General features: G+C 54.0%; 2 protein-coding genes across 3 annotated transcripts; both read right to left on the bottom strand.

The window, feature by feature from the left end:
* Positions 1 to 647: 647 nt before the first annotated feature.
* On the bottom strand, positions 648 to 2,754 carry ODF3 (outer dense fiber of sperm tails 3). 2 transcript variants are annotated; one of them, XM_004717156.2, is made up of 6 exons: positions 2,646 to 2,754; positions 2,335 to 2,535; positions 2,003 to 2,104; positions 1,735 to 1,856; positions 1,073 to 1,213; positions 648 to 737 (listed from the first exon to the last, which is right to left on the bottom strand). In XM_004717156.2, exons 1-6 carry the CDS (start codon positions 2,752 to 2,754, stop codon positions 648 to 650), a joined length of 765 nt encoding a protein of 254 aa, XP_004717213.1. The 2 variants fall into 2 exon arrangements, with proteins under 2 accessions (XP_004717213.1, XP_012863921.1); XM_013008467.1 differs by lacking the exon at positions 1,073 to 1,213.
* Positions 2,755 to 4,017: 1,263 nt separating this feature from the next.
* SCGB1C1 (secretoglobin family 1C member 1) lies at positions 4,018 to 4,988 on the bottom strand. Its single transcript, XM_004717155.1, has 3 exons — positions 4,934 to 4,988; positions 4,283 to 4,482; positions 4,018 to 4,050 (listed from the first exon to the last, which is right to left on the bottom strand). Exons 1-3 carry the CDS (start codon positions 4,986 to 4,988, stop codon positions 4,018 to 4,020), a joined length of 288 nt encoding a protein of 95 aa, XP_004717212.1.
* Positions 4,989 to 10,826: the final 5,838 nt, after the last annotated feature.

Below are 10,826 nucleotides of genomic sequence, written 5' to 3'. Positions count from 1 at the left end.
CTGCTGCAACCTTCCCTGTTCACTGTCTGCTGCAACCTTCCCTGCTCACTGTCTGCTGCAACCTTCCCTGCTCACTGTCTGCTGCAATGGGACAGAGGACCTGAGTCTCAGTCTCTGAGGCAGCAACCACATTTGTTAGGGTTAGGGACGCAGCACACACCTCACCTTGGGCTGGGCGTCCACACAGCATGGCGGCTGCTCTGAGGGCAGGCCAAGCCAGCCAGCCAGCCAGCCAAGGCAGAAGCCTTCTCCCTGCTGTGACTCCGCCTCCATCCCCACTGCTAGGGTGGGCACAGCCTCCCACCGAGCGGAGTGATGCAGCCCCGATCGCCGGCTGGGTTCTCGCTGGGAGGGAGGCAGCATGGAGGGTCCCTGCTCTGATGGCTCTCTTCAGACCCCACGGGGGTCCTGGGAAAGTTTGTCCCCAAGACAGCCCATCATTAATGGAATTAGTGATTTATTAAACATCTGGGCATAGCAGGAAATAAGATTAGCAAATGGGCGTAGTATAGGAAAAGAGTGACCAGTCACAACTGTCCAGGCTCTTGGCCCAAGACCTGGTGGCCAGTGGTGGGCAGGGCAGGGCCTCCAGTAGCAACCGGTGAGTTAGTAGTGGTGGAGACATGCTGCTGTCAACGTTGCGGCAACTATTCGACATCCACCACCAGGGGTGTCATGTAGTCAGAGTGCTTGATGCCGAAGGTGACCACAGGTGCGCATGGCCGAGTCAACGTCACCTGGGGGGGTGGGGGAGGGGTGTGTGAGAGGAGCCCCTGCCTGCCCACACTGTGGTTGGGGACTCTGTGACCCTCCAGAGCCCACATCCTGTGGTCTGACCTATTGCTCGCAAGCAGCCTTGGGCTGGTCCTGGGCACTCAGGGCTCTGAAGACCCTTCCCTGGCCCTCACTTCACCTGTCCTGAGCCTCCTCAATACCTTGACCTCTGAGCCGTGGAGAAGCAAGCCCTGCTATGGGCTCCACCAGGTCCTCAGAACCCCTGTGGGCTGGGGGTCCTCCCCACTCCCACCCGGTCTGGGCTGTGATCCCCATTGCTCTTCCTCCCAACCCCCACCTTCTCTGGGCTGTGGGCTCCTGGTCCTGGCTTGAGGGTCTTGTCTCCTGGGGGCTCCACACGGGCGGCCATGGTGTATTGCGGGGCCTTCAGCTTGGTCAGCTGCACGTCAGTCTGGCGGTAGGCAGCAGGACCTGGGGTCTGGGGGGCAGGGAGGCTCAGAATGGAGGGGCAGGAATGGGCAGCTCCAATACCAGGGCCGCTCTGCCCACTCCAGCAACACAGAGCTCATGACTTTGGCCCTGTGTGACATGTGCTTCCCACCACCTCTCTGTGGCACTGTGCCCACCCTAAAAACAAGCCCCCTCAGTGACCCTTGCCCACAAGTCATCCCTCCAGCCCTTGCCTTGTGGGGTGCCAGCTTTGCTCCTTCCCAGTCCCTCCTCGTCCCGCAGGGGTTCTGCCTGCTGCCCCTCCTCTCAGGGGGCCTTCTGCAGGCAGGGTCTTTACTTACTGTGGACTTGCAGCTCCAGGTGGGGGGCGTGGGGGACACTGGAAGGTGAGAGGCAGAGGGACCGAGGGGTGCGGAGGGGTCTAGGGCCTTTAGGAGAGAGTCTGGGCCCAGAGAGCCTTGACTTACCCTCAGGGGCCCTGTGGGAAGGGCGGGAATGTGGGTGCCAGGGTCAGACGGCACCACCCAGCCCCCCACCCCAGACACTCGCCTTGTGCAGGTCATCACTGAAGCTGCCCAGCTTGCTCCGGCCCTTGATGGAGAAGGAAGGCTGGGCAGTCTTGCCCACCGTGTGAGGCCCCATCACCACAGGCAATGCATATGCCGCGGGACCTGGCAAAAAGGCAAACCCTCAGCCATGGATGCAGCTCTGCCCTGCAGCTGAGACCCGCGGTTTTGTTAGCAGTGGGCGCCAGCCCTGCACCCCAGTGGCCCCCTGAGACCCACCCACAGCCCGAAGCATGGGAGTGGCCTGGCACCTGGGGTGCTGTCCACACGGAACGTCCTGGTCCGGGCAGAGATGGAGTGGCTGGGCGCCGAGTCGAACACGTATTTGGTGGATTTCTCTGGGAAGTAGTCGCCTGAGAGGAGTCTGGGCGTCAGGCCAGCTGCACTGAGCCCCGCCGGAATGGGCGCCCACGTGCCAGCACAGGTGGTCAGGCCCAGAGCAGGGTGGTGGCGGGTCGGGGGTGGAGACTCAGGGCAGGAAGGAGAGGGCCTGAACTTGGAGTGGGGGGGGGGGGGGGGGGGCAGGTGTCTCAGGCCAGGCTCAATGCAGGCCCCGCCGGGGACAGGCTGAGGCGGGGCTCACCAGGACCAGGCGTCAGGATGGTCTTTGTGCGGTAGCGGCCCAGGATGGAGTAGGCAGGGCCGAGGTCCTTGCCAGTCCTCAGGATCCTGGAGTTGACGCTGTAGCGGGGCCCTGGGGAGCAGTTCTCCGCCAGGAGCAGGGGGGCCCCCCGGAAGCTGTAGGCTGGGGCGCGAAGCTTGGTAGGGGTGTGCTTCACAAAGCCTGTGGCAGGGCAGGCGGCCCTTAGCCTCTGCCCTCCGCCCCCACCCCCCATCTCCCCACTCACCCCCAGCTGTGCTCAGCACCTCCCAGCTCGCCTCCCTCCCCACTACCTGTGGTCGCTGGGATCAGGTACTTGGGTCCTGGGCTGCTGTAGAGGGCCATGATGGGCCCCCGGGGGCGGTGGGGCCGCCAAGCGCCCACCCACACCTCCTCTGCCATGGCTCACTGTTGGCATAAGGCAGCAGCAGTTCCCCTGGGCTCCACTCTCTCCCCTCCACTCCGGCCCTCCCTCCAGTCAGAGTTGAGGGCAGCATGAGTTGGAGGGCAGTGGGAGTTGGGGGATGATGGGATTTGGGGCACAGTGGGAGTTTGGGGGCACTGGGAGTTTGGGGGCAGCGGGAGTTGGAGTATGATGGGAGTTGGGGCAGGAATAGGTTAGGCAGTGGGATTAGGAGGAAGTGGGAGGGGTGGGCAGTGGGGATTGGGGGATGTGGGCAATGGGAGCTGGTCTCTGAATAGCGAGGCCAAGATCAGGCATTCAGGTCCGCCCCTTCCCTGTGGGTCCCAGCACCATCCCCAGGTGTTTTTTCCAGTAGGAAGTCCAAGGAGCTGAGAAAGGACTGCGCTTGGCAGTGGGCCATCACCTCTCCTGACAGCCACGCAGGCTTGAGTGGCTCAGTGGGGTTTCAGCCCCACCGGCCTCGGGTCCCGCGGCCGGAACATGGGCGCAAGGGCATCTCTCTCGCCCCTCATGAGGTGGGGAGGTGCTGCCCATGCTCTGGAATGGCCTCTGTGGGCTCAGGTTCTAGATCCCTGTCTCTGTGACAGGACAATGGCCGCCAGGCCACAGGCCTCTGAGAGGCTCTGGCCACATACGCCCTCCGGACCCTTCCTGACCTCGTGGGGTCAGGAAAAGGACTGGAACAGGGCAGGGAGCATAGTGCTCAGAGCCTGTGTACCTCAGCCCCTGAGCCCAGGTCAGGGCCAAGGTCAGGGTCAGTCCAGGGTCTGAGCCCCACCCTGCAGACGTGGCCAGCCGGTGGGCTCCTCAGCAGTGCTCCCTGCCTGTGGCTCTTCTGGCCTCCTCCCAGGGCTTCTGCTCTGATGGCCTCTAATCCCTGTGGGCCTGGTCACTGGTGACTCCTCGGGTCTGGAGTGATAGCTGGGGATGCCGCTCACAGGCAGGTGGGGGGCAGGGCCCATTTGCAGACACCTGGGCTTTCTAGGGTTCTTTTTCTGTGCCCCACTTCTGTTTCCTAGTGGTGGCTTGCTGGCCCGTGTACCCCTCCCTCTGTGCACCCAGAAGGTGTGGACATCTGTGTAGGACTCTGGGCTAGGGGGTAGAGCAGTCCCTGGGTGGGAGAGAAAGATCTGGAGACCGAGCTGGGGGAGGCTTTATTGACGGAGCACATCGAGGCCATATTTCATAAGGGGAGGGCTTGGGCTGTGTGACCAGGGCTGCTTGGGGCCATCGGGGTCCACTTAGGCACCATCTTGACTGCCCAGGACTTGCACCTGGAAGAGAGATACATGTGAGCTAAGATACCAGGGTCCTTTGATAGAGCCAGAGGACAGGGAGTTGCTGGGGAGGAGATGTGGGTGTCAGCATGCATTCAGGTCCAGTGGGGGGTGGGGTGGGGGGGCAGCAGGCTGCAGGGTGCTCTGTGGAGCAGGGAGTCAGTCTCACATGCCCCTAGGCCAGGGGCTGCAGGCCGTCGGGGGACGGGATGTCAGGCCCCAGCCTCACCAGCAGTTTGACCAGCTCTGCCTTGTGCACGGGCTGCAGGCCGTCGATGCACATTTTGAGCTCATTCATCGCAGACTTGGCATCAGCATTGACATTGTACTGGCCCAGGGGCCCCTCGTAGAGCTCCTCTACTGTCCCCACCAGCAGTGTTTGCAGGAAATCCATGAAAAACTCATTATTGTCTTGCCCCTTGGCCAGCCCTGTTGTCGGGTGAGAGATAGCAGAAGTGGGACCCCACACTGACCCCAGTGTGGCAATCCCAGCCCTCCCCGTCCTTCCCCGCTTGGCGCCTGCCCCCAGACTGCTCCTCCAGGTCCCTTGGAATCACTAGGCAGCAATAGTTGCGGCTGGAATGTGGCTGGAATACCTTTGAGCCAGGTGGTCTGATCTGAGTCTGGAGTGTTAGGGTCCAGCTGGGGTGGAGCTGGTTGGGGCTGAGGCAGGGAATGGACTTGGTGGGGACTCAGCCAGCCCTGAGCCTGGGCCCAGGCCTAGGTCCGCATGTAGGTGGCTTGCAATGGCATGGCAGTATGGAAGAGATAATGTCCCAGAGGAGTGCCTGACACCCAGACACCACCACCCCCCACACACAAAGCATGTCCTGGCAGCGCTGAATCTGCCCCCATCCCCACCCCCCATGAACAAACTCACCGCAGAAGCAGAGCAGGGCGAGGGCCGCCAGCAGGAAGGTGTTGGTGCCCTTCATGGCGAGAGGCAGCTAAGGCTGTGGAGCTGTCTCAGTCGGGCTCTGGGTTTTATGCCTCAGTGGGTGGCACCTGTCCCTGTGAGCTTGTCACCCTGCTCCGCCCCACCCCACCCCCTGGCACTGCAGGTGAGAAGTGGTGAGACAGCCAAGTGCCTAACTTTACCCTGGCCCCCAGGTCACCCCCATGTGGGTGCCAACGAGCCCGGGGTGAAACTAGGGGTGGGCCTGCGACTCTGGGCGAAGAGTTGAAACTGGAAGCTGAGGGGTGGTTCTGGGATTGGAGAGGACATGATGGCTCTTAGCTTAGGGACCAAGCCTGGAGGCGCGGAATGAGGCTTTGGGCAGGGGCCTGTGGGGCAGGTGCTTAGTCCTGGGGCTTGGCCTTTCTGAATGCCACCCCCAACCCCCACGCCGCCCTGCACCCCTGTGTCAATTCAGGAAATAAAGGGGACACTTTGTGGCCATGCCAGTGTGAGAAAAGCCCTTGGAGGTGTGGATTATGATAAAGACGGGAGACTGAAACTCGCCCCCCTTCCCCCTACAGTTCAGGGGTCTGGGGACCCAGGCAGCCCAGCCTGCTCCTCCTGTCCTCTGCTGCCACCTGGTGGCTAATGGTGTCCCACTGGCCCCAGCCAGATTTCATCCCATCACTGGGGACCTCAGATGTTCCAAGATGAGGCTGCCAGCAATACCTGTGGATAGAGCCCCGCCACGCAGGCCTCCCCTCTCACACACATGAAACAGAACCAGAGGTGATGGGGCCTGCTTACACAGACTTGCAGTGACTCGGTGACCGTGTTGTTGGAAACTGCTCACACGTGGACTCAGAGTGACACTAAGTGACAGTGGTGATGGGATCTGCTTACACCCATCAAACTTTCTAGGGTGTCATCTTCCTGGGAGCAGGTCGCCAGGTTTTTTCTCGTGGCAGTGGCTGGTGGGTCCCAACCAGGGACCTGTGTTAGAGGCCGAATGCCTAACTGCTGAGCCACATCGACCCACAGAGTGTTCAAATCGATGTGCGGGCGCTGGAGAACTGCACTATGCGCACAGCTCTAAAGTACACCAGAAACCAGGATGACCGAAACCTGCCCCTCTCCCTGGGCACCTGGGTTAGGGTTGTTAAGAATTTGTTACGAGGCCCATGGTTGAAAGAAGAGGTGGTCAACGGGTACCCTCGTGAGGCTAAGTGATGCGGGCCACACTGCGCTGACCAGAACCCAATGAGATGAAGAGATTTTTGAGCCTGATGCATATTGCTGTTGACTTTATGGATGGCCTGTCCTGATTTGACTTTGCTGATGGATGCAGACTCACAAGGTTCCAACTGGAATGTAAATTCTTCACATCAAAGTACACGGGGTTGATGTAAGTGGGCAGTAAAGAAATTAGATACCCAAAATGGGGAGATAAAGGCATGAAGTGGCTGGCTTACACACTGTCACAGGTAGGGGAATACGCCCATAGGATTATGGGATCAGGGTGTAGATGTTCACTTAACTGCAATTGCTAGGCATATAATATTGTTGTCTTGTTCACTTATAGAATATTATGTTTAAATGAGGCTGGCACATATTGAATTTTATACATCTTAGTTTTGTCCTGATTGGTATAGATACGATTTTGTTATTGTTTAAGAATTATATATGGCTACGGAGTTGTGTGAAAGTGTCAAGTTAACAAGGGGTGGTCTGTGGCAGTTACAAAATCTCCTGTCAACTTGAGCAAAGGGGTGGAGTCTAGTCTATCACTCAGGTCTCAGCCAGTGATGACTCTGTGTGGGCACGACCTTCTGAGGATTCTAGGAACTCCTGTCTTCCTCCCTGGAGGCAGGACACACACTTTCTGCCTCCCTTTTCCTACTGCTGAGACACTCAGAGACTGGAGGAGACACTTGGAGACCCACGCCAGCCTTGAGATGCTTCTACCTCCACCGGATCCACAAGACCTTCTACCCACTGGCCTGTGATTTTCCTGCATGTGCATCATTGCATGTGCTGCGTGAGTCTGAAGAGGGATTTATGGACTGGTATCAGACATATGGGCTAAGATCCGACTGATGGACTTAATCTGAACTGGGCTGGGATGTCTTCTTCTTTTTCAATTAATCTCTGATGTAAGGTTCTCTGCCACACACATATGATTTGTGTAAGATTTGTTTCTCTAATCAACTTTGACTAACACAAATCCCTTTCTAAATACATACGTGTACAAGAGTCACTGGTCTTGCTTCTCTAGAAAACGTAGCCTACTACATGTCTGTAAGGATTCTTTCCTTGTCTTTGGGATTCTGAAAGTTTGACTGTGATATGTCTTGGTGATTTCCTTTTGAAGTCTACTCTTGTTCAGGTTCTCGTCTTTCATGATGTTAGTGAAACTTTCTTCCAGCAATTCAACATTTTTTTTTCTGTGCTTTTGGTTGCCTCTTCTTTTTGTAGAATTTGGATCACAGCTAAGTTATTCCTTTTTATTATGTCCTACATAGATAATGTGGTTTATTTGAAATTTGTGTGTTTTTCAATTTGTTTCCTCTAGGTCAGTAGGTTAGCATTTCAATGATGAAATCTTACTCTTCTGCTCTTTCATTGTATTATATATTTATGAAATTTTAGTATTAATTTTCTGGATTTACATGTGCTATTTTTGTATGCTTTATAATGTTTTGAGAATGAAATCAGTTTGCTCTTGGATGTTTTCCTGAGTCCCTCTAAAGTTGTTCTACATTTTCCTTGCATTCGTCTGCCACGTTCCCAGGCTTTCATTGAATCCAGTGAAGGAGCTCACATGCCATTCCTTTGATTTCCTTATGGTGCAATTCCAAGGCCGTTTCTTCCTCACACAAGTCTGTTGGAATTGCACTTGCTCACTTGTTTGACTCAGTCTGCCTTGTTTCTTCTTGTGAACCGAAATGTCTTTTGTTGGATTGTTTGTGGTGCTGTCAAGTTGTTTGCAACGATGTACATCAGAAGAAATTACTGCCCAGCCCAGCACCATCATTTTAATTGTTATATTTGAGCCCATTGTTGCAGCAACGGTGTCAATCTTGTTGAAGGGCTTCCTGCGTTCCCTGACCCACTATTTATCAATCACGATGTCCTTTTCCAGGAGCTGCTCTGTCCCTTTCATGTGTCAAAAGTATGTGAGATCGAGCTTCCCAGTGCTGGCTTCTCAGGAGAGGTCAGTTGTAACTCACCGCAGCCAGATGTGTTTGTTCTTCAGGCAGTACTTTGTTCTTTCAGTACTCTTCAACAGGATCCTAATTCAAAGGCATCACGCGCTCTGTGATCTCCCTATACATTGCCCGGCGCTCACATGCCGATGAGGCTATGGAAAATACAATGGGCACGTACACCGTGGGCCCAGAGTAACATCGTTGGTCGTCTACACTTTCAAGAGGTTTCTTTTATTATTATTTCAAAATGTGCAGCAGACGTGTTCTTCACCACTGCCTCCATGAGTGCTGATGATTGTGGATGCAAGGTAAACGTATCTCTCTTAATGGGTGATTGTAGGTGGTGTGTTTGTAGGCTTGCAAAAACTGGTTCCTGGTGTGAGTGGTAGAGAAGGGGAGCTTGTCTGTAGTTCTCAGTTCACTGTGTAGCACAGTTGAGGGTGGTTTGTCCTGGTAGTAGCTGCTGCTCACAGACAATTAGGTAGTACAGAAAAAGGGCATGGTAGAGAGAAACACACACACACACACACACACACAAGCACCCTTATAAACAGCAAAGAGAAAGAAACAGGTAGGCAAATAGCAAAAGAAATAGTGCAATAACTAAAAATTAAAGGAAGATAAAATAGGGAAGAGAAAAAGGAAAACACAATAAACTAAACTAAAGAGGGGGATAATAATTTTTTTTAACTACGAAAACAAACTCTTTGCCATTGAGTCAATAGGGCAGAGTCAAAGTGCCCTGAAACTCTCTAGTAAATAGTAAAGGGAATAGTAAAGGGAAAACTGTGAGGAAAGAAAGAGGTGAATGGAAAATAGAAACGAGAAATAGAAAAAATAAAGAAAAAGGAAAGCAGAGAAAGACATAATACAAAACAAAGGAATGGAAAGAAAAGGAAAAAAAACCAACGGGAAAACTGGGAGGTGCGAGCACCCAGAATGAGTCAGCGCCCCCTGCCGGTCAAGGAGCTCCCAGGGCAAGGAATGGGATGAGTCAGGGGTCAGAGGACACCCGGTCCTACTTGGTGTTCTTGCCAGCGTGCATGCTGTCTGGGGACAGGGCATCTAATTCCGAAGCCTTTCTTTTTTTGCAGACTGAGAGGGCGGCTAAGATGAGAGTGCTAGGTTTGGGGAGGAATTCTTTCAGGCCCAGAAAGAAGTTGGGGACAGGATAGCGGAGGATTTCCTGCACTAACACCCCTGCTGAGACGGAGTTCAGATGGTTCACCCGGCGCATGCTCCCTGAGAGCCTAGCCTGGACCTCAGGCAGAGCAGGGACACTGGAGTCTTACAGTAAGTCTCATGTATTACTTCTTCCTAAAAGAACAGCATCGTGATGAGTCAGAAATGCTGTCAGCACAATCTTACAAGCAGTTTGGAAATAACATTTATTCATTAATTTTAAATTCATGTATTTCTGTTTAATAGAATTTTATTATGTTTAACTTAGAACTAAATAAATTATTACGTTGTATGAATTCTATTTGTATTTTCTTATTTTATTTTCAATTCATATCTAAATGTATTTTTCTTAGTGCATTGTCATTCAAATTTTGATTTAAATTAAGTTTTATCTACAATTATTTTCAGCCTCTTATATATTTAATTTAATGATAAATGCAACTTAAATAGATTTTTTTAGTTTTATTTGTTGAAAGGTTTCATTTCATGCATCCTCTTCAATATTGTGCTGCAGTGCATATAACTGAGTTTAAAACATTGTTTAATGTAAATATTCTATTTAAAAGAGCACTTCACTTATACTAAGATTTGTTTTATGTAATACTGTACTTTATATTTCCTTTAATTTTGTTACTTTAAGTTAATATTTGCCTTTAATATTTTATTTTTCCCATTTTCCAAATCCGTCTTGCCACCTGTGCGGTCTGTCGACCGCGCCTGGCGGCACGTTCACTTTCTCTCCGGAGCGCTGTCGTCCACGCGAGCGGCGTGGCGGGCTGTGTCTCGGGCCACAGAGTTCCCGGACGCCAGCGGCGTCACTTGGGTCGTCCTGGCGGGGACAGAGCGCCGGCCCGGAGCGGTGGCCGGAGGTTGTACGGGTGTGCGGGCTTCACTGCCGCCCCTGTTGCCAGTGCCCCTGTGCATCAGGCTTGGTCAACCACCCGCTGAGACCTCGCGGACCGGAGCGGTCCCCGGGGAGGCATCACGGACAGACAGAAGGTGCCGCGCGGTCGTCAGCGGTGACTCGCAAGGGCTGTCTGTCCTTTGGGGGCCCTGGGAAGAGCACTGGACCCGACGTGGGCTCAGTAACCTTGGCCACACATGGTCCCGGGGACAAGTGGGGTGGCTACTGGGGATCTTCCCAAGCCCCCGGGTTCTACAGCGTCCTGGTGACTCCGGGTCGCCCAGGGGTTTGGGGTTACCTCCGTGTGCTTGGACCCGGCCCCACCCCCAACGCCCCACTGGGTTGGCCAGGGGGAAGCAGGAGAGAGTGGACCAGCTAGGGCGTCCCCTGGCCGGGAAAGGTGGGACTTTGTCCTTTTGATGTGTTGGGGTTAGTTTTCTTTGTTCAAATTTCATCATTGTTTCAAAATGTTTCAAGAAAAAATGGACTTATCTGTATTTCATGGTGTTACTTCAAGCACTATCTGGCCAATGCAAACTGCATGTGTGTTGGGGGGCATTGTGTGTGTGTGTGTGTGTGT

Source organism: Echinops telfairi, unplaced genomic scaffold (assembly GCF_000313985.2).
Source record: "Echinops telfairi isolate 266 unplaced genomic scaffold, ASM31398v2 ScPeMD7_37;HRSCAF=141, whole genome shotgun sequence".
NCBI classification, from domain to species: Eukaryota; Metazoa; Chordata; class Mammalia; order Afrosoricida; family Tenrecidae; genus Echinops; species Echinops telfairi.
The sequence above is the reverse complement of the archived record's forward strand: the minus strand, read 5'-3'. Positions and strand labels throughout refer to the sequence as shown.

What these genes read in the sequence shown, in the direction of transcription:
- ODF3 (XM_004717156.2), bottom strand. Translation starts at nt 2,754, where the DNA reads ATGGCAGAGGAGGTGTGGGTGGGCGCTTGGCGGCCCCACCGCCCCCGG. An exon ending in CATCCTGACGCCTGGTCCTG is followed by an intron (nt 2,105 to 2,334) that starts GTGAGCCCCGCC and finishes GACTCCTCTCAG; the next exon opens with GCGACTACTTCCCAGAGAAA. An exon ending in TCAGTGATGACCTGCACAAG is followed by an intron (nt 1,214 to 1,734) that starts GCGAGTGTCTGG and finishes CCTGCCCCCCAG; the next exon opens with ACCCCAGGTCCTGCTGCCTA.
- SCGB1C1 (XM_004717155.1), bottom strand. Translation starts at nt 4,988, where the DNA reads ATGAAGGGCACCAACACCTTCCTGCTGGCGGCCCTCGCCCTGCTCTGC. An exon ending in CGCCCTGCTCTGCTTCTGCG is followed by an intron (nt 4,483 to 4,933) that starts GTGAGTTTGTTC and finishes ACCCGACAACAG; the next exon opens with GGCTGGCCAAGGGGCAAGAC. An exon ending in CAGAGCTGGTCAAACTGCTG is followed by an intron (nt 4,051 to 4,282) that starts GTGAGGCTGGGG and finishes TCTCTCTTCCAG; the next exon opens with GTGCAAGTCCTGGGCAGTCA.